The 22,260-nt window shown below is 38.5% G+C and overlaps 2 protein-coding genes and 1 non-coding gene across 8 annotated transcripts in view; 2 read left to right on the forward strand and 1 right to left on the reverse strand.

Annotated features, from left to right (window-relative positions):
- pico (ras-associated and pleckstrin homology domains-containing protein pico) overlaps positions 1-22,260 on the reverse strand; it is a 126,485-nt gene that overhangs the window by 32,029 nt on the left and 72,196 nt on the right. The gene's annotated exons all lie outside the window — the stretch shown is intronic.
- Positions 6,246-6,318, forward strand: TRNAV-CAC (transfer RNA valine (anticodon CAC)). The gene has a single exon. It is a non-coding gene; the product is annotated as a tRNA-Val (tRNA).
- On the forward strand, positions 13,702-15,692 carry LOC149709742 (uncharacterized). The gene is made up of 5 exons (XM_089857781.1): positions 13,702-13,902; positions 13,966-14,082; positions 14,147-14,436; positions 14,498-14,674; positions 14,946-15,692. The coding sequence occupies exons 3-5, from the start codon at positions 14,154-14,156 to the stop codon at positions 15,323-15,325; spliced, it is 840 nt and encodes a 279-aa protein (XP_089713907.1). The 5' UTR covers positions 13,702-13,902; positions 13,966-14,082; positions 14,147-14,153; the 3' UTR covers positions 15,326-15,692.

The following is a 22,260-nucleotide window of genomic DNA, read 5'->3' on the forward strand; positions in this document are numbered from 1 at the left end:
AAAAAAGGCTGCCTTTAGAAGACCTACAATTACTCGAATGGGGCCCCAATGATATGTATACGCGAAGACTAATGTCAGAGGACATTACACCGAGGTTGGGGTTATGATCATGATCATGTAAATAGTGGTGCTTCTTCATGATACTGCATAAGTCCATGAGATATGTTTAATTATAAGTTTGTAATCTCTGATAACTTAGAAACTGCTGGAGCTTGTCATGAAGTGAATGGGGTAGGTCATAGATTCAGGGTAAAGCGAGGGAGGCCTGGTGAAGCGCTGCTGTCAAATTTGGGCTTAGTAATGCGGACTAAATAGGAACTAGATGGAAGTCCTAGCTGCAAAATTAATAACTACCGAGTGTAAGACTTCAATTCTCGAACTAGCTCGAGCTGTAAGTCTCTGACCAATATTTGGCAAACAATACCGGTGACAAATGTTTGAAACTTCACCTTCTTGGAGTTTTAGGTTTTAAACAACGCTGCAAAGCGATTGTGAGCGAGCGACATTGCCCGGGAACGAAGCAGCTGCAGCTCTAGAGAGAGCGAGAGAAGGCTTACCACCACTGAAGTTCTTGGTTTGGTAAAAAGACTAAAAGTTACATTATCCCCACACCCAAGTAATTTAACAAGTACAAAGGGCGAAGGCGGGAAAGCCCTTCTAGAGTAGAAGAGACCAGGGGTGAACGCCCACAATCACGAAAGGCTATCCAAATAAAAAAGAAAGACAGAAAAAAGCATACTCTAAGGGGCTTCATTAAAGACAAGAACAAAAAAAACAACTCTTCCCTGTATTTCGTACCAGAAAAAAATCCCTAGCCCAAGCCGCTCTAAGGAGGCAAAGAACAAAAACTCTTCTATACAGGGTGTTACTCCAAAAAGGGAGGTACGAAAAAAGTACAAGGGGTTGGTTCTAAGGGCGAAAATGTAACTTCTATTTGAACTGCTTTATATTCCCTTTAGATAAAGATGTTTCTTTTTCTTCTACACGTCATTATCACTTTGATTAAGGTAATTTAAATTTATAAACAGCGTCTCGCGTTGCGTTTAATTTACAGTCGATGCTAGTAAATAACAAACACATGACCCTACATGGGCCCTAAAAAATAATAATAATAACAATAAGGACTTGGGTACCTCATTCATCGTAAGAAAAAAAAACAGAGGAAAATATAAACTAGGTTAAGTAGTTTACCAAAAGATTTAAAAACAACACATTAAATATTGCGAAAACAAAACCAAATCATTTGTTACGGACACAAAGAAACCTTGTAAATATATTAAAACACAATATCATATAGAAGAAAATAAAATCAAAAATAAATTATCTATTGTTTAAAAAGTAAGAAAAAAAAACTGTTTTGTTATTATTATTATTATTTTATGAAAATCTTTAAATGCAAGTAAATAGCAGACGATTTTATAACGCTTAACTATATAAAACTGATCACGTGACAGTTACTAACACGTACATACCTACACAGGCTAACCAATCAAATAACTTAGCTTCTATAATCTCGTGCAGCGCGATTTCTGCACGTGCATACGCTGTTCCTGCACCAATCTTAGTTTGCTCTATTATTAAAGCTACTCCCAATAAATCCCTAAATTCTTCAACCTTGTTTCGTCCTTAAAAAATAAATAAAAGGAACTTCTCTTCTTGGAAAAACGTCGGGCTTCTTCCGGAAGAGCCAGCGATGTCAAGGATTTCGGAAGGAAAAAAAAAACAACCATTATAACTTTTCCCCTAAACTTTTGCTGGCGTTTTAAAGTTTAAACGGAGGTTGATAAACTATCTTTTCCCGTTTTCCGCGATACCAAAGAAGAAAACAAGACGGCCCAAGGGCTCGTAATAGTAGCCACATCGAACGAGTGAATAGCCCCTCTATACCCTACCCTAAAGAGTGGATAACCCCTCTCTACCTTACCCTGTGAATAGCGTTTAGTTGTCAATGTAAACAAACGAGCATAAAAAAATTTCTCCGCACCCACGCGGTCTCGAACCGGGAGCCTTCCGCGTGTGAAGCGCGTGAGATAACCCCTACACAGCAGATACACATACCAGATGGCATCGTTTGACTGAATCTTATGCGAATTAAAAACTAACTTTAAAAAAATAACTTCCGTACCTTCATTAGACTAGACTTTATTGGGTACTGACCATCGTTAACGATTCATCTTGCAGGCACTATCATTCAATGCCGCTACCAACTGCGCCACGATACACGATGATGTACTCTCTTTGAACTAATTTAGTTGTCAATTTAAACAAACGAACATAAAAGCATATCTCCGCACCCACGTGGTCTCGAACCCGGGGCCTTCCGTTTGTTAAGCGGGTGGGATAACCACTACACAGCAGATACATATACATGACGGCATCGTTTGACTAAATCTTATGTGAATTAAAAACTAACTAAAAAAACCTTTTGTGTGTGAGCACTATCTTCATTACACAAGACTTCATTGGGTAATGACCATATTCGAAGATTAATCTTTCAGGCACCAGCATTCAATGGCGCTACCAACAGCGCCATGATACACGCTGCTGAAAACTATTTGAGCTAATTTAGTTGTCAATTTGAACTAGAAAGCTTAAAAAACTTCGGCGCACCTACGCGGTATCGAACCCGGGTCTCTCCGGATTTGGGGCGGATGAGACAACCACTCCTCAAGAAAAAAAGGTACCGACCCCATATGGGATACCGACCTAATGAGGTACCGACCCCAATTGGGATACCGACCTCTTGAGGTACCGACCCTAATTGGGATACCGACCCCAATTGGGATATCGACCTCTTGAGGTACCGACCCTAATTGGGATACCGACCCCAATTGGGATACCGACCCTAATTGGGATACCGACCCCAATTGGGATACCGACCCTAATTCTACAGGGCCGGTAGGCCCTTGTAGATATGACTTGATACTCTTTTGTAACGTTAAAGCAAAATTCACATGCTTTTACCAATTTTCCTATGGAGATTAACATGGGGTTTTTCGTGATATTTAACCACCTCTAACTGAAAAACTAGAGCGAAGTTACTTTTCGGAATACTCTTAATTTAACAATTAAGTATTCAGGGTGTGCGATCGGCTAGTCTAATCAGAAACAATTAAGTCTAAGTATGTTAATTTTAGTTAATTACAGAAGTACTTGTTTCGACCATCGTGATTGGACATAATAATAATGCTAGAGCTCTTCGAAAACTCAAAATAACCAAGTATCTATGGTGTAGTGGTTATCACGTCCGCTTTACACTCGGAAGGTCCCAGGTTCGAGCGCTGGTAGATACATGACTTGACTATCGTTATTGGACACAATAATAAGCTAGATCTCTTCGAAAACTCAGAATAACCAAGTATTCATTGTGTAGTGGTTATCACGTCCGCTTTACACGCGGAAGGTCCCGGGTTCGAGCCCTGGTAGATACATGTTTTGACCATCGTGATTGGACATAATAATAAGCTAGATCTCTTAGGAATCTCAGTATTACCAGGTATGTGTAGTGTAGTGGTAATCTCGTCCGCCTAACACGCGGAAGGTGCAACGTTTGGGCCCTGCTAGATACATGTTTTGACCATCGTAATTGGACATAATAATAAGCGGTAAAGAAAACATAATTACTCAAAATTTAATTACATTAAGACTGAAGCGACAGATATTATATAAAAACGTCTTGGTTTGGACCAAGGCCGAAAAAACAAACGATATGTGTGAGGTTTATCAATTGACTGAAGTTTCAGATATTGAAATTTTTTCTAGTTATTTTTATACACTCAATCCTTAATCAATATTTAATTCAATCAACTGATTTTACTGTTAATCGACCTAGTCCCTCTAAATTAATTGAAAAAATTACATATCTACGCTTTTTCAAGAACAAATACATTTTCCGAAAACATTTTATAATGAAATTAATTATTTTGAAGGGATTTCGTGTCGATACTCACTAACTTGTGAGCATCTTGACCGACATAGTTTTAATTGTTGCTGGCTTGACAAATTTTCAAGTTTGCACCAAAAGAAGTTTAAATCTGTTTTAAGTTGTTGATAAGACTGTCGTTTAGAGTGAATGTCGTCTACTTAAGACAAAGCAACAAAGTTTATCCTGTGTGGTAAAGGGTAAAGATCACATAAACAGAAATACTTCTCAGACTTGTTATATTCATTTCCCGCGGAAATAATATGGTTAAACAAATCATTCATTACTAGTTATGCCAAGAAGGTCACATTTAACTCCGACACCCCCTCCCGTCCTCTATTTTCCCAATATATGGCATTTTATAATCACCAGTGGTTTCAGTGTATGGGTCATCTGAGCCGTCGCAACACACTCAGCCAATATTACCATAGACTGAGTTATGACCAAGAAATTCTTAAGTACGGAAAAGGAAGTTCCAGTGCAACTTTACCATCAAAGAGGCGACAATAGAAATGTAGCATTTCGATATACGAAATTAAATGTATAAATTCGCGCAACACCCTTGTTTGGCATCCACGATCAAATATTTACATTTTCCATTCGAGTTATGCCAAAGTTCGCTTGCTTGTTTTAGACATCCAGTAGAACATTTCAAATATTCAATACTGTATCCTCAACATGATAAATTAATTTCACGATGGAATGTTTTCGGAAAATGTAATTGTTCTTGAAAAAGCGTAGATATGTAATTTTTTCAATTAATTTAGAGGGACTAGGTCGATTAACAGTAAAATCAGTTGATTGAATTAAATATTGATTAAGGATTGAGTGTATAAAAATAACTAGAAAAAATTTCAATATCTGAAACTTCAGTCAATTGATAAACCTCACACATATCGTTTGTTTTTTCGGCCTTGGTCCAAACCAAGACGTTTTTATATAATTGGGATACCGACCCCAATTGGGATACCGACCTCTGAACTCTCTTTGAGCTAATTTAGTTGTCAATTTTAACAAACGAGCAAAAAAGAATTTCTCCGCACCCACGAGGTCTCGAACCCGGGTCCTTCCGAATGTGAAGTGGATGCGATGACCACTACACAACAAATACATATTCAAATACAAATCGTTTGACTAAATCTTATTTGAATTAAAAACAAACTAAAAAAAAAAACCAACTGCGCCACGAAGTCACGATGCTGATCTCCTATTTGAGCTAATTTAGTTGTCAATTTAAACTACCGAGCATAAAAAACTTCGACGCACCTACGTGGTTTCGAACCCGGGTCTATTCGGGTGTGAATCGGATGAGATAACCACTACACAGAAGATACATAACCAAGTGGGCATCTTTCACCTAAATTTTATTTTAAATAAAAGCTAACCATAAAAAAATAACTTCGGTATCTGAGCACGGACCACTTTAGACACGACTTCACCGAGTACTGATCCACTGGGGGATACTGACCACTTCGAGTACTGATCCACTGAGGGATACTGACCACTTCGAGTACTGATCCACTGAGGGATACTGACCACTTCGAGCACTGATCCACTGAGGGATACTGACCACTTCGAAGATTGATCTTTTTCGGTACTGGCATTCAGTGGGCGCTACCAACTGCGCCACGATACACGATGTTGAGCCCTGTTTGAGCTAATTTAGTTGTCAATTTAAACTAACGAGTATAAAAGAAATTCCTCCGCACCCACGTGGTCTCGAACCCGGGGCCTTCCGCTTGCGAAGCCGGTGAGATAACCACTACACAGCAGATACATATACATGAAGGCATCGTTTGACTAAATCTTATGTGAATTAAAAACTATAAAAAAACTTCTGTGTGTGAGCACTATCTTAATTCTACAGGGCCGGTAGGCCCTTGTAGATATGACTTGATACCGTTTTGTAACGTTAAAGTAATATTCACCCGCTTTTGCTAATTTCCAATGGAGATTAACATAGGTTTTTCGTGATTTTTCCCCACCGATAACTTAAAAACTACAGCGAAGATACTTTTCGGAAATATCTTAAATTAACAAGTATTCAGGGTGTGCTATCAGCCAGTTTGATCAAAACAATTAAGTCTAAGTATGTTAATTTTAGTTAATTACAGAAGTACGGCGTTGACCATCGTGATTGGACATAATAATTAGCTAGATCTCTTGGAAAACTCAGTGTTATTACGTATCTGTAGTGTGGTGGTTATCACGTCCGCTTCACACACGGAATGTCCCAGGTTCGAGCCCAGGTGGATACATGTTTTAACCATCGTGATTGGGCGCTTGAATTAGCTAGATCTCTTGGAAAACTCAGTATTGCCACGTATCTATGGTGTAGTGGTTATCACGTCCGCTTCACACACGGAATGTCCCAGGTTCGAGCCCAGGTGGATACATGCTTTAACCATCGTGATTGGACATAATAATTGGTTAGATCAATCTGCTTCATTTGACTAAATCTTACTTGAATTAAATACTAACTATAAAAAAATAACTTCGGTATCTGTGCACTGACTTCATTAGATACGACTTCATCGGGTACTGGCCGCTTTCGGTGCTGATCCCACTTGGGATACTGGTCGGTGCTGATCCCACTTGGGATACTGGTCGGCGCTGATCCCACTTGGGATACTGGTCGGCGCTGATCCCACTTGGGATACTGGTCGGTGCTGATCCCACTTGGGATACTGGTCGGTGCTGATCCCACTTGGGATACTGGCCGGTGCTGATCCCACTTGGGATACTGGCCGCTATCGGTGCTGATCCCACTAGAGATACTTACCGCTTAGGCGGCTGATCCCACTTGGGATACTGACCGATTTGGGTATTGACCATCTTCGAAGATTGATCTTTTGAGCACTGGCACTCAACGGCGCTACCAACTGCGCCATGATACACGTTGTTGAACCCTCTCTGAGCAAATTTAGTTGTGAATTTAAACTAACGAGCTTAAAAGAATTTCTCCGCACCCACGGGGTCACGAACCCGGGCCCTTTCGCGTGTCAGGCAGATGAGATAACCGCTATACTACAGACACATGTACAATACTGCATCGTTTGACTAAATCTTATCTGAATTAAAAACTAACTAAAAAAATAACTTCGGGTACTGATCCTCTGTGAGATACTGACCATCTTTGAATATTAATCTTTGAAGCTCCGTCATTCAACGCCGCTACCAACTGCGCCATGATACACGAAGATGAACCCTCTCTGAGCTAATTTAGTTGTGAATTTAAACTAACGAGATTAAAAATACTTCTCCGCACCCACGGGGTCTCGAACCCGTGACCTACCGAGTGTGAAGCGGATGAGATAACCGCTATACAACAAATACGCATGCAATTCTGCATCGTTTGACTAAACCTTATCTGAATTAAAAACTAACTAAAAAAAACTTCAGGTACTGACACTCTGAGGCAAACTGACCATCTTTGAATATTGATCTTTGTGGCATCGTAATTAAACGGCGCTACTTACTGCGCCACGACACACGGTGTTCAATCCTCTTTAAGCTTATTTAGTTGTGAATTTAAACTAACGAGCTTAAAAGAGCTGCTCCGCACCAACGTGGCTTCGAACCCGGGGCCTTCCGAGTGTGAAGCGGATGAGATAACCGCTATACAACACAAGCACATACAATTCTGCATCGTTTGACTAAATCTTATTTGAATAAAAAACTAACTAAAAAATAACTTCGGTATCTGAGCACGGATACATTGCTTCATCGGGCACTGACCATCTTCGAAGATTGATCATTTAAGTACCGGCACTCAACGGCGCTACCAACTAAGCCATGATACACGGTGTTGAACATTCTTTGAGCTAATTTGTTTGTGAATTTAAACTAACGAGCATAAAAAAATTCATCCAACTCGCGTGGTCTCGAATCCGGTCCCTTCTAGGTGTGAAGCGGATGAGATAACCGCTATACAACAAATATATATACAATTCTGCATCATTTGACTAAATCTTATCTGAATAAAAACTAACTATAAAAAGTAACTACTTTTACTGATCCTCTGTGGGATACTGACCATCTTTGAATATTGATCTTTGAAGCTCCGTCATTCAACGCCGCTACCAACTGCGCCATGATACACGGTGTTAAAGCCGCTTTGAGGTAATTTAGTTGTGAATTTAAACTATCGAGCTTAAAAGAACTTCTCCGCACTCACGAGGTCTCGAACCCGGGCCCTTCCGGGTGTGAAGCGGGTGAGATAACCGCTACACTACTTATACACATACCAATCTGCGACATTTGACTAAATCTTACTTGAATTAAATACTAACTATAAAAAAATAACTTCGGTATCTGTGCACTGACTTCATTAGACACGACTTCATCGGGTACTGGCCGCTTTCGGTGCTGATCCCACTTGGGATACTGGTCGGTGCTGATCCCACTTGGGATACTGGTCGGTGCTGATCCCACTTGGGATACTGGCCGGTGCTGATCCCACTTGGGATACTGGTCCGTGCTGATCCCACTTGGGATACTGGTCGGTGCTGATCCCACTTGGGATACTGGTCGGTGCTGATCCCACTTGGGATACTGGTCGGTGCTGATCCCACTTGGGATACTGGTCGGTGCTGATCCCACTTGGGATACTGGTCGGTGCTGATCCCACTTGGGATACTGGCCGGTGCTGATCCCACTTGGGATACTGGCCGCTATCGGTGCTGATCCCACTAGAGATACTTACCGCTTAGGCGGCTGATCCCACTTGGGATACTGACCGATTTGGGTATTGACCATCTTCGAAGATTGATCTTTTGAGCACTGGCACTCAACGGCGCTACCAACTGCGCCATGATACACGTTGTTGAACCCTCTCTGAGCAAATTTAGTTGTGAATTTAAACTAACGAGCTTAAAAGAATTTCTCCGCACCCACGGGGTCTCGAACCCGGGCCCTTTCGCGTGTCAGGCAGATGAGATAACCGCTATACTACCGACACATGTACAATACTGCATCGTTTGACTAAATCTTATCTGAATTAAAAACTATATAAAAAATAACTTCGGGTACTGATCCTCTGTGAGATACTGACCATCTTTGAATATTAATCTTTGAAGTTCCTTCATTCAACGCCGCCACCAACTGCGCCATGATACACGATGATGAACCCTCTCTGAGCTAATTTAGTTGTGAATTTAAACTATCGAGCTTAAAAGAACTTCTCCGCACTCACGAGGTCTCGAACCCGGGCCCTTCCGGGTGTGAAGCGGGTGAGATAACCGCTACACTACTTATACACATACCAATCTGCGTCATTTGACTAAATCTTACTTGAATTAAATACTAACTATAAAAAAATAACTTCGGTATCTGTGCACTGACTTCATTAGACACGACTTCATCGGGTACTGGCCGCTTTCGGTGCTGATCCCACTTGGGATACTGGTCGGTGCTGATCCCACTTGGGATACTGGTCGGTGCTGATCCCACTTGGGATACTGGTCGGTGCTGATCCCACTTGGGATACTGGCCGGTGCTGATCCCACTTGGGATACTGGCCGGTGCTGATCCCACTTGGGATACTGGTCGGTGCTGATCCCACTTGGGATACTGGCCGGTGCTGATCCCACTTGGGATACTGGTCGGTGCTGATCCCACTTGGGATACTGGTCGGTGCTGATCCCACTTGGGATACTGGCCGGTGCTGATCCCACTTGGGATACTGGCCGCTATCGGTGCTGATCCCACTTGGGATACTGGCCGCTATCGGTGCTGATCCCACTAGAGATACTTACCGCTTAGGCGGCTGATCCCACTTGGGATACTGACCGATTTGGTTATTGACCATCTTCGAAGATTGATCTTTTGAGCACTGGCACTCAACGGCGCTACCAACTGCGCCATGATACACGTTGTTGAACCCTCTCTGAGCAAATTTAGTTGTGAATTTAAACTAACGAGCTTAAAAGAATTTCTCCGCACCCACGGGGTCTCGAACCCGGGCCCTTTCGCGTGTCAGGCAGATGAGATAACCGCTATACTACCGACACATGTACAATACTGCATCGTTTGACTAAATCTTATCTGAATTAAAAACTATCTAAAAAAATAACTTCGGGTACTGATCCTCTGTGAGATACTGACCATCTTTGAATATTAATCTTTGAAGTTCCTTCATTCAACGCCGCCACCAACTGCGCCATGATACACGATGATGAACCCTCTCTGAGCTAATTTAGTTGTGAATTTAAACTAACGAGATTAAAAGAATTTCTCCGCACCCACGGGGTCTCGAACCCGTGACCTTCCGAGTGTGAAGCGGATGAGATAACCGCTATACAACACAAGCACATACAATTCTGCCTCGTTTGACTAAATCTTATTTGAATAAAAAACTAAATAAAAAAATAACTTCGGAATCTGAGCAAAATTCAAAAGTATCCGACCCCACAGATTAAGAGGTACCCCACCCCACATCACCCCGACATTTTAGAGATAAAAATAAATGATAAAAAACTCGGGGTTTTAATCAAGTCTCTATGGTTGAGTGGTAGAATGCTTGTCTACTACGCCAGGGACCCGGGTTCGATTCCCGGGTCTGACCTGAAAAAAATCTTAATTAAAATTAAATCTCTAACCGAGCCCAGTAACACCTATGGGTGGGTTGTGGTAATATAAAGTTCCTTTTAAGGGGCTCCTTCGGACCCTTAGACACATGGCCCCGCGGATTTCCATCCCCTCTTCATAGACGATCTTCCTCAACAAGCTCCCTCTCTCTGGCTAGGTAGGGGGGGGTTCGGAAATCCGAAGGAGCCCTTTAAGCTAAAATCTGACGATAACGAAGCGACAACCCCGGCCACTACTACTACTACTACTACTACGACGGCTCGGGTCAAACTAAGAGCCTATCGTATACTACGATATGGCTAAAAAGAGTAGCTGGCAGCATTGAAGCGGCAAAACTTTAAAACCAACTTTCCTCTCTTTACACTATGGGCTACTTTTAAGGAAAAAGGCGGGAATATAAAAAAAATGGCGCGGGGGTGACTTGGAAATTACTTTTGGCACGCGCTTGCTCGCTCTTAGTTCAAGGCGTCTATACCACCACCACCACGTGACCATGAGAAAGGCATTCTCTAAAAAAGGGCCTATCGGTCAGTACTGTTTCCGGATGAATTGGCGCGAAACGCGATCCACCGGAAGCAGAAGAAAGAATACGCCAAGGTTATTTATCGTTTAAGAAAGACTATACTTTCTTTTCTAAGCGGGTTTTATATTGTTTATTCATCCGCCCGAGCCTTAACCTTCGCTATTTCGTCAAGCATTCTTAACCAACCAGGAATTTTTTTATAAAAAAAATTACTTTTCTTTCCATAAATCTGAGCTACTTTTCCTTCCTAAAAAGCTGTCGTCTGCTTCAATTGATTTTCCTATATAATACTTTGATTTAACAAATAATCGAGAAATTAATCGATATTATTTTTGAACTAAAAAAAATTAAAAATTAATAAAAATAAAATTTACCCATCTTAAAATTAGAATTTTTGGAACACAATAAAACTGAACTGAACTGACTTCAATTTGTCGTCCATTACAAAGGTTCACTTCAGCCTATTATGGTTATACGTTAGAGCCACCTACAATGGCAGGCACTGTGAAAGAATTTGCGATTGGATATCTTGGGGTTTTAAAATGAATAAATTCAACTATAGGTATGTACTTTCGGAGCACGATTTTTCTTACAAAGTAACAAACACTACTTAATCTTTCAAGTTTTAGCGAGAAAACGAAAGCGAAAAACGTGTTAAAAGCTCCTCTACACGAAATCCTTTGAATAAGATTAAAAGTGGCGTTGAAATTTCAACCGTGATTAACTTCAGCACGGAAAGAAGTCATTTACAATTGTTTACTTTTTTTGCCCAACAGGTTCAGCGCGCAGTCTTTAGCGACCATAATCACGTGATCTCATACTACCCCTAGAAATATTTAATATCAGAATTTTGCGCCTTAACAAGCCGCTCAAAGAGTACAGAGAGATAATTTTCGCGTCGCCCGCATTAATGCTGCCTCAAAAAGCGTTAAACAGTTTTCAGACTAGGAGTATTCATACTATTTACACACCAGGAGGAGAGGCTTCTTGGTACTACACTTTGTACGCCAAGTATCCTCTCGCCTCCCTGTGTAAATCCTCCTAGTCTGAAAATTATGTACAAGATAAAGTTACGAGGACTCTAAAAAAAATGGCGTGGCCCCACCTTTGCCTTTAGGGACATTTTTACGAGATAGGACGCATTCCTCTGGTAAGAAGCCAATGCATTCAAAAGCTACGGGGGATAGTTAAATGGCTCTCATATCATTTTCATCAAAATGCCTTCGGGTTCACGTTAGCTCAATCTAAGAAATAAACAGTTCTGTCAAGTCTTTACGACCAGATATCGAGATATGAGCGTTACTAAAACGCCTAACCCCCAAAATTTCTACGGGGTTAAGGGTATATCAGAGATTTTTGCCTAATTAAATTTTTATCAACACAACTTAATTCAATTCAATTCAATTAGAAAAACGCAAGTATTTTTAATTAGATCAAACCTATTTTCGACGCCGTGTAATATATTGAGTGCGAATAAACCGTATTAATAAAATTTATAGTCATTTAGCACATTGCTCTTCCCAATAAAAGAGCAACAAAGTATTGCAGTGTTATTTTTGATCAGATTTAAAGCCAGATTAATATATAATTATAACCACTTAAAAAATTAAACATAGGAAGATGCTAAGGGACTACCTTATTATCAACTCGCCTTTCGATTATATATTCAATTAGCGCCTTGCAAGGGGCAATTTAAAATTTTAACGACAGAGAAATAAAATTATATAATTATTTTAACACCTTCCTAAGAAAATTACAAATTTTTAATTATCAAAGAAAATCATTTATAATAACGTTCCTTTAATATATTTCATCATCCCCTCGCGACAGTCACAAGTTGCTAAGATACTATGAAAGCAACAAATGGAATGTGAGAAAATGATACTTTCACTCGCATCCCCAAGGCCAAACGACATCAATTATATATTGTTCATCGACCCCTGGAGGCGATTTCAAATATCCCAAAGATGGTTTTATAATAACAATGGGACGCGTTTTCATTTCTCTTTTAACCCTAAACACTAAAACGACTTTTTCTGATTCATCCCAAGATGTTTAATAATAAGATCCTTGAAATTTCGGCACCTTTTTCTTTTCTTTTTTCAAATGAAACAAATCTTATATTTTGAAACGTCTGCTAAATGTACTTCTTATCTTCCGAAGGACCAAACAAAAAAGGGTTAAGTATGATAAACGACATTTTAATTTCATATTTTAAAACATTGCATTCTGACAACTAAAAAAAAAGAAGAAACATCTAGACCCAAATGTGTCACTTTGTAAAATGAAGTCGTTGTTTTTAAATCGTTTGTAACAAATCTGTTACAAATGACATGTTTCATTACCAATTATATTTAATATTATGTAAAATCAAAAGTACAAGGATTTGTCAACCAGGGTTAAAGATTTTCGTTTAGGGACCCTCCAAATATTGATCGTGAACTCTGACCTCACACTAATATATTTCCAAACAAACAAAAACATAGAAATGACAACATAAAATTATGTGATCTGTCTAAAGCACCAGGCTCCAAGGGAACAAAGTGTCGATTTTACTACTTTCATTTCTACGATAATACACTACGTATTAATCCGCTTCACCCTTGGCTGGCTACGCGGACGAACAGGAGTATATATACAGTTACAACCCAATTAGCCTTATTCCTGATCAGCGCCACTAGGGTAGTGGCGAATTTTCGAACTACTAACTGACCATAGCCAATCAGAGGGCGCCAAAAACGGAAAGAAATTCTTTTTTACATTTCTGCTTTTTTTTACGAGTTAGCGGGCAAAAATCGTCGGTAAACGAGTTTTACGCGTGATTATTTCGTCCTAGAAGAGAAAACATCTTTGAAATGTCTGCTTTAAGGTATTTTTCACGATTAAAAACGATTTCAAATGACTGAAAATAAACTTTCGCCTTTAAAAACAGGAAAAAAGCAAGTTAACACGTTAAGCCTTGGCTCAATATTGACAGTTGAGTTGTCACAGTTTCGACCATGGACATTAGAATACTATAATGGTTTCGAGAAGTGGTTGAGCAGAGAAAGTAAAAGAAAGCTCGTATTTTTTCTCATTCAAACAAGACGGTGAAATTTAATCCTCAAATTTAGTTAAGAAATGTCAAAAAGAAACGCCGAAGAGAGTGTGAGGCCTAAGAAGCGAAGTGGACTTGTTGCTTCAACGTGTTTCGCTGAAGAATCTTCGAGGCGCTTATTCTGTATATGTAAGCAACCAAAGGACGTTACGCAAAAGATGTTACAATGTGGGACGTGCTTGGAATGGTATCATCCAAAATGCGTAAATTTAGAGGAAGAAGTACGACTTAATTTAATGCAAGATGAATGGTTATGTCAAGCATGTATTGATGTAATGGCGGTTAATCCAAATATGTCAAAAGAAGGTAGGGCAATAAATACGCCTAAAAGGTAATTGGTCAATTGATTATGCAGTTTTTTAATTAGGTTTGCTTAGACTTCAAGGCCGAGTAACGCCTAAGAATGGTTGGGGTAAAAAATTAGAGCTGACCGACTTGTCTGATGGTATAGCGGAAACTCATGCTACAGCAAAGCGTGAGCAAAAGCAAGGGTTCATGCTTTATAAAGAGGACAAGATTTTAGGCATTGAATCAAATCTTCAAGGTTTGTATATAAAATAAAATGTGAAGTAATTTACCATAAATAATACATACACATGCTTGTTTATATACATTGTTTTCAGGCTAGGAGGGTTCATACCATTTACAGGAGACCAGGCTACTCCGAGGAAAAAGTAGTCTGCACTTTTCTTCTACATGTAACCTTGTGCCAATGATATGAACCCTTCTAGCGCCAATGATATGAACCCTTCTAGCCTGAAAATATTTAGCCCCAAAATTATGAATAATGTATATAACACGATTTTCTGATTTAGGAAACTTGCTTTACTTCCGTGCAACTTGTGATGCTGATAGAAGACCAACTTCTTATAACTTATTTAGTTGTTTCGTTATTGATGAAGAGCCCAATAGACTCAAATGGATATCATGCTCATGCCCAGCCGGAACCAATGGTGATTGTAAACATTCTATCGCGTTACTTTATCAGTTATTGAACTGCGTAAGGGCAGGAGAAGAAACATTACCTCTACGAGGTGTTTGTACAACCCGCCTTCAAATGTGGCATATGAACAAACCAAGAACTGACGAGCCTCTATTGTTCAATGATTTAGAAATAGTGAAACACGATCCCGCTTACACTTACCAGCAAATATTTTATGACTCTCTTACCCTATTTTGCAATAGAATTATTTAATAAGCCTTCCACAACCTCTAAGTGATGGTTGGTGTTATGTGTTTGTTATATCTTTTAAGTCGGAGACAATTACAACACGTCAAGCTAATTCAAACTCTTGACAGTCAAGTTGGATTCACTATCTACAGTTGCAATGTAGATATTGAGAAGCTAGGAGCATTTGAAATATTCCAGCGCGAATTTTTGATATATTGATCCTATGAACAAAATAAATCTTTTCTGGTTATAAAATACTTCTTTAATGACTGTTTATATCAACTTTTGTCAACATATTTAAAGGTTTAACATATGGGTGCTCTGTTTTGACATTATTTTGTACATTAAATATAAATTAAATAAATGACCAAAACGCTTCATAAGAACGAAATCCCGTGTAGTATTTTACTGATTTATCACTATTAATAAACTTTGTTACTGTAAACTTCTCTTTACTACGCAATAACAATAACTCAAATTCATTTCTTAGGAGTTTTTGTTTACGTGGTGTATATGGTGTATAAGTGGATTTCAATGATATTCCACTACTTGCTTTTGATGATGACACTCTCAAATAACAGCTGCACCAACTTGGGGTTGAACTTCCGGAGTTGGTAGTGGTTCTTCAGGATGATTAGGATAGGTACGCAATTGATTAAGTTCCTCTGGATCAACATGTAATGCTCCCATTTCTTCCAACAACTGCGTTCTATCTTTTGGACTCATATGTCCAAATGCTTCTTTAGGAACCGTTTGGCTACGAGTAGGGGAATGCGGCATTGCATCCAAAACTTTTGTATTTTGTATGTATGCTCTAGCCTTTTGGTCCGTTACATTTTCAAATATTGATGGAATCGCGAATGGCTTGAGACGTTTACATTGAGAACCAATAGTTGGAAACTAGTCTGTCTGTAGAAAGTGTTTGGAGCAAATTCGTGAACTATTCAGGTCTAGTGGTTTAGTTCCTACCCCAGCTGCTATAGCGCCTAACCATTTCTGTCTCATAACTTTATCTCGAGGGTAGGCGTGGTAAGAAAGGTAACTTTGACTGTTTCTAAAGACTTCTATGACACAACGGTTGTTAATCTTGGAAATTTTGACTAATCTTGAGTTACAACTATTATATTTAAACTAAATCTTACGAATTGTACATTATATAATGCAATTTCTCCAAACTGTGGCAATATACTACACTGTCAGCAACTCAACTGTCAATATTGAGCCAAGGCTTAACGTGTTAACTTGCTTTTTTCCTGTTTTTAAAGGCGAAAGTTTATTTTCAGTCATTTGAAATCGTTTTTAATCGTGAAAAATACCTTAAAGCAGACATTTCAAAGATGTTTTCTCTTCTAGGACGAAATAATCACGCGTAAAACTCGTTTACCGACGATTTTTGCCCGCTAACTCGTAAAAAAAAGCAGAAATGTAAAAAAGAATTTCTTTCCGTTTTTGGCGCCCTCTGATTGGCTATGGTCAGTTAGTAGTTCGAAAATTCGCCACTACCCTAGTGGCGCTGATCAGGAATAAGGCTAATTATCGATGGGAAATAAAAGTCACAAATACGGACGCGGTCCTGCTGCCATCTAGTTGACTTCGTAAAAGGTCTGACACTAGCGGCGGAGGCGTTTAACATGAAGTATTAATGCGCCTCAACCTTCACCTTGGCTATTCTCATACTGCTATTTTATTCTTTAGGAACCTTGGGCTATTCTGACGAATATTGACGTAAAATAATTTTGCAACAGTAACAAAATGATGGTAATGCCATCTAGTCAACAATAAAATACCCCAAAAATAATTAAAACTAAATAAATTCTACTTTCAAAGCTTTCCACATGTGAAAGTAATTATATTTTTGTAAACGAAAAAGAAGTCAATTGAAGCGCGAAAAGCCTAAAGTAGAAAGTAGTTCCGGGGGGGGGGGGCGAAAAATTCTCCAAACAAGTTTCAGTCCAATTAAGTTAAGAAGCATTTTCATCTTCATCTTAGATCTCTCTTAAGATTAAAAGTTTTTTCCAGTTGAACTTTTAAAAGAGAAATATTTCTTATTTTGTAACTTCAAAGCGTCGTCTATGTAGACGGTGCTGTGCGCATGACGGGGCCCGAGTAAATAATTTTTAAAAGGAGGGTTAATTAAAAGATATCATCAAAAGTAATTAGTTTAGTACGAGAGTTGAAAAGTGGCTTAGGTCAACGGAATACTACACTTCCTCAAAGTATTCACTAAACACATGGAATTTACTCCTTAATTTGGAGCTAAAACTACTAAGCAGACTAAACAAACTGTCGTACTTATAGCCACAATATTACTTCTGACAAAGAAAGAAAGCAAAGCAGCATGACAAATTCCGATCTATAAAATCCATAACGGCAGATTCATATTTTATTTAACAAAAGTGCATTCAACTAACGTTTTAAAAAAATATCTCAGCATCAAACGAAATAGACCTCAAGGAAAGGAAAAAAAAAATATTATAAATAGTTGGAAATTTAGGGAGGCGTTGACAGTATTACAAAGTTATACCAGAAGAATTTGGTCCCCCTTATGACCTCTGCTAGCTAGCTAGCTCCCTCCCTCCCTCCCTCAACTCAGGGTTAGATTTTATTTCACCTCCTCCTCCTGCTAGGCATAGAGTTCAGAATTTTTGAATTTTTTTGGTGTGGGGGGATTAGTTTTACTCGGGAGCATCCGAGAATAAAAATATGAATAAATTAGGTTAAACAGGAGCGAGTGGGAAATTGAGAATTTAAAAATAAAAAAAAATGTATATATAAATATGCACCGTGACATTGCCAAGAAGTCGGAATTTCAAAAAAAAAAAAAACTTTAACTTGGGACGCATTATTAGATTATGTCAGGAATGTGACCTTTTATTCTTTTTCTTTTCTGCTTCTGGTTAAGTTTCTTTGAAATAAACGGTAATCCTAAATGAACTTTAATGGTTTTTATTAGAAAGATCTTTTAAAATAAGGAATATTTCAAATTGGAACCACGTGTCTATCTATTTCGAATTGGAACCACGTGTCTATCTATTTCGAATTGGAACCACGTGTCTATCTATTTCGAATTGGAACCACGTGTCTATCTATTTCGAATTGGAACCACGTGTCTATCTATTTCGAATTGGAACCACGTGTCTATCTATATTATTAACGAAGATACGAGCTATTAAGTAAGAATGTAAGATGCTTAAGCAGACGACGAACAATTAGGTTATAAAACTCTATTGGATGTTCAGTACCACGTGATGGGCGAAAAACATAACTGCTCTATATTCTTTAGTTTTCAAAGTCAAAGAAATAATTATTTCCTCATATTTTTATTGGATAACAATAAAACTACGGATATTTTAAATTTTTAATAAACATAATTGACCTTTGACCTTATTTTGCGAAACCCTCGAGTATTTTTCTAAAATATTCACTCTCTTCCGAATTGAGATTGATAAAAGCAAGCAATGCAAATAAAATAGTTGAGCGTCAATTTTCTAGATAACGATTTAGAAACATACATTCCATAGGCCAGTCTTACCCCCCCCCCCGAGGTTAAGAGGGGGAGGTCAAAGTTCAAATAGCGAGGGATGTGTCACGAACATATTACCAAAAGGACACACCCTCCTAAAGTTGTCAACGGAGGAGATCAACATTTCAACTGACTCAAAGAAGCATAGTAGTTCTCAGCAGCCATTGGATAAAAATCTTTACCCAAAAAACTTTTTCTTTTTCCGGGGGTAAGAGGGAGGGGGCTATGTTTGAGTTTGACGAGAGTTCACCAAAAAGGAAAAAGTAATTTCTTTTAAAGGGCCACAACGTACATCAAAGACGGAAGTATCTAAGATCCCCGTTAGAGGGAGCCTGACACGTACGAAATACGATCAATGCGGGGAAACTTGACTTTCAACCAAGGGGCTGGTGTTGTGTTTACCAGGCGTATGTATTAGATTTAGAAGTTCATTACATAAAGAATTTGTGTGTCAGGATGACCTCAAATTGACCCCGTAACCTAACCGTCAGTAAAGTTAGGTTAAATGTTAAATAAAAATAAAACAACCGATAGGAAAGTAAAGAAAACCAAAATAAAGAGGGCGCTGAATACAGAGAAACTATCGATTAGTTGTATTGGAGAAAAAGGGAATATTATTAACCAATCAAATAAGGGTCGCGTGCAAAGACGTGATTAATTACGCAATGCGCCTCGCGTGAAGCTCGTTCGTGTATGTTTAACACGAATACGTAACAAGATTCAGTTAAGCTTGCTACATATTAGCGCATTTTGAAAGCTGGCGTTACGGTCATAGCGACATCTGGAGACGATATTCATTCAAGCGGGAAAAAAGCATACCCTAGGCGACGCTTCAAAACGCGCCAATGTTTAGTAAGCTTTAATTACGAGGTCCTTAAAATGTTTAATATATAAACGGTGTCTAGACTCAACTTAAATGTTTATAATACTTAATGGCGAACCTTTTCGTTTCATTTTGATTCCCAGGGAGTCTAATTACAATTCTCAGTTCACGCTATTTTTAATTATTATTTTAGCTTATTTATATAATTATTTCCATTCCATACTAAATACTCCTTTGTTTAACATGTTTCTCCCAGCAAAAATAGAAATGGTGAATTCGTGCCCCGATTAAGATAAAAAATACAATAGATTTTCTTGTTTCCGCTTCAAAGTTTCACAAGTTTCTTAGAAAGAAATTGAATATCAAAAATTATCGCCTAAACTTCCACGAGTTTGACAGATCATAAAGAGAGAGTGAAATGAAAATAACAAATTTTTATTTATTTTAACTTCTTATTTTAAGAAGTAAGCTAAAACTTTACTGCCCCATTAGAAATGACCAGAACCAAACTCGTGACTCCATCCACACAAATTGAAGGCAGCGGAATGACGTAAGTACCGTTAAAATAATCCCAGTAAGATTTTCGTGGAGTCATACGAAATACGGATTTTTTCTTTCTTTTTCTGATTCCAAGTAAGTGGGGCTTAGGTTACTCAGACCCGGATATGTACACGAATCTACTTGGGATACGCTCCTATGGCCCATCACGCGAAAGTATAAGGACAGTGAGTCAAGTAGTCTAAGACGGTTGGTTCTGGCGGCTAAAGTTCGCGCGGGCATCGCGTGAGGGCGCATTAACGCGATGGATAAAGCGCCAAAGAACAGGCACTGAGAAAACCATGTTGCAATTACGAGACTTACTACAGGCGCAAATAAGAGTCATACTCTTCTATCTCTTAGCTAGCTCAGTGTCATCCCCCTACTAGACGCGTACGGTATCCCCTCTTACAAGAGCGCGCCTAGAGGGAGGGAAGGGATACACAGTCTGCCCGCCTTCCCTCTCTAACGGCACTAGTCTATTCTCCCGCCGTAACCCACGGATTTCCCAGGACCGAATAATATTTCCTCCTACACTTTTAACAGCTGTTTTCTATTAGGCGAGCGACGCTCCCCATCTCCTTGGCTTGTCATTCTCTGACTGTTGTAAAAACACTTTTTTTTTCTTTACGCTATTATTTATTCCATATCCATCATAAAAAACCCAGCCTATTCTACTACAGAAGCCAAATACTCCCCTGCAAAGGCCCTTGAAAATTTTTAGAACAATTTTTGTTTTATCAGAATCAACTTCTAGGCCTAAAATCATCAAAAATTTATATATAATATTACAATCCGAGAAAATTTATTTACACTCGGCATACTTTAAGTTCTCGTGTTACTTTTGATACTTATCGTATTATCGTACTATTTCTTTCTTTTATTTAATATTGGGGTATCCATACGCCAGTGCAGAGAGTTCTACGATTCATTTATTCCTTGAAAGGGCTTGTCATCTTTCCAAGAATTATTTTAAATTTTACGAATAAATTCCAGTTTTTATATCTATATGTATTTTAATAAAGATGGTGACGTAGTTAACGAATACCAAATAATTTTTATATATAAATAATAATATGTAAATTTTTTCCATTAACGGAAAAAACAAAGAATATCAAATTGTAACATCTAACTTTGATAGGGCCACGCGTACATTCCGAAAACGTTATTTGTACAAAACATTAATTTGCATAACCTAAAATCATTCCCTAAGCCTGACTTGTCACATTTCAACCTAATTTATGGATAAACCGCAAATATTTCCGCGGGCAAAAGTGAAAACTCTGACGCCGGTAATTCAATATTGTTCTCGATTAATTTTTAACTGCGGTTTTGACAACAAAACAAAGTTATTTTCTACCAGGAAAATAATAGGATGTTATTAAAAGTACGTAATTTGAAGTGAAAAATAAGGAGATATTAGAAAAATTATGGTCCCAAAGAAAGTACTTGGGTTTAAAAATAAATAATTCCATTCATTTCTTAGAATTTCGAATTATATTTCTATCTTTAATAATAATAATATAAGGGTTATAAAATCGAATTCACATCAATTTACAAGCTTCTAGCATCTTCAATAATCAATACTTTAACAGAATATCTGTCTAAAACCAACCATAAGTAACATCTTCTCCCATAAGTATGCCAAAAACTCTTATTAATTGTAAATTTTTCAAAAAATTTGTACACCATTCTACTTGTAGGACAATGGTGCAGACTACTTTGTCCTCCAAGTAGCCTAGTCTACTTGTGTAAATGATAAAGATAGGCTATCTAGAAATTTAAAGGACTTCAAGTGTAGTAGGTCATACTTATAAAAAGGTACTTTACTTCAGAAGGTAAAATTTAAAAGTTTGTTAAAACTTTGAGAGTTAGTTTAATGGGCGCCGCACAAATTTTGGGTGGATTCATTTTCTTATAATAAAGGCGCTCTAAATTATTATTTAACGAGTAGCAGCTGTTCCAGATTTGGAAAGAAAAGGGAGGAAAAAGGCTTCAACGGCGGCAAAAGGGCCCGTGCTTTTAATCAATTTCTTAAAGAAAGAGGCGGTAACGTCGCAATATAATATTGCTTAT

The sequence above is a fragment of the Phalangium opilio genome, unplaced genomic scaffold (genome assembly GCF_054372755.1).
Source record: "Phalangium opilio isolate 3A_F unplaced genomic scaffold, DU_Popi_V2 ptg000011l_1, whole genome shotgun sequence".
Classification (NCBI taxonomy): domain Eukaryota; kingdom Metazoa; phylum Arthropoda; class Arachnida; order Opiliones; family Phalangiidae; genus Phalangium; species Phalangium opilio.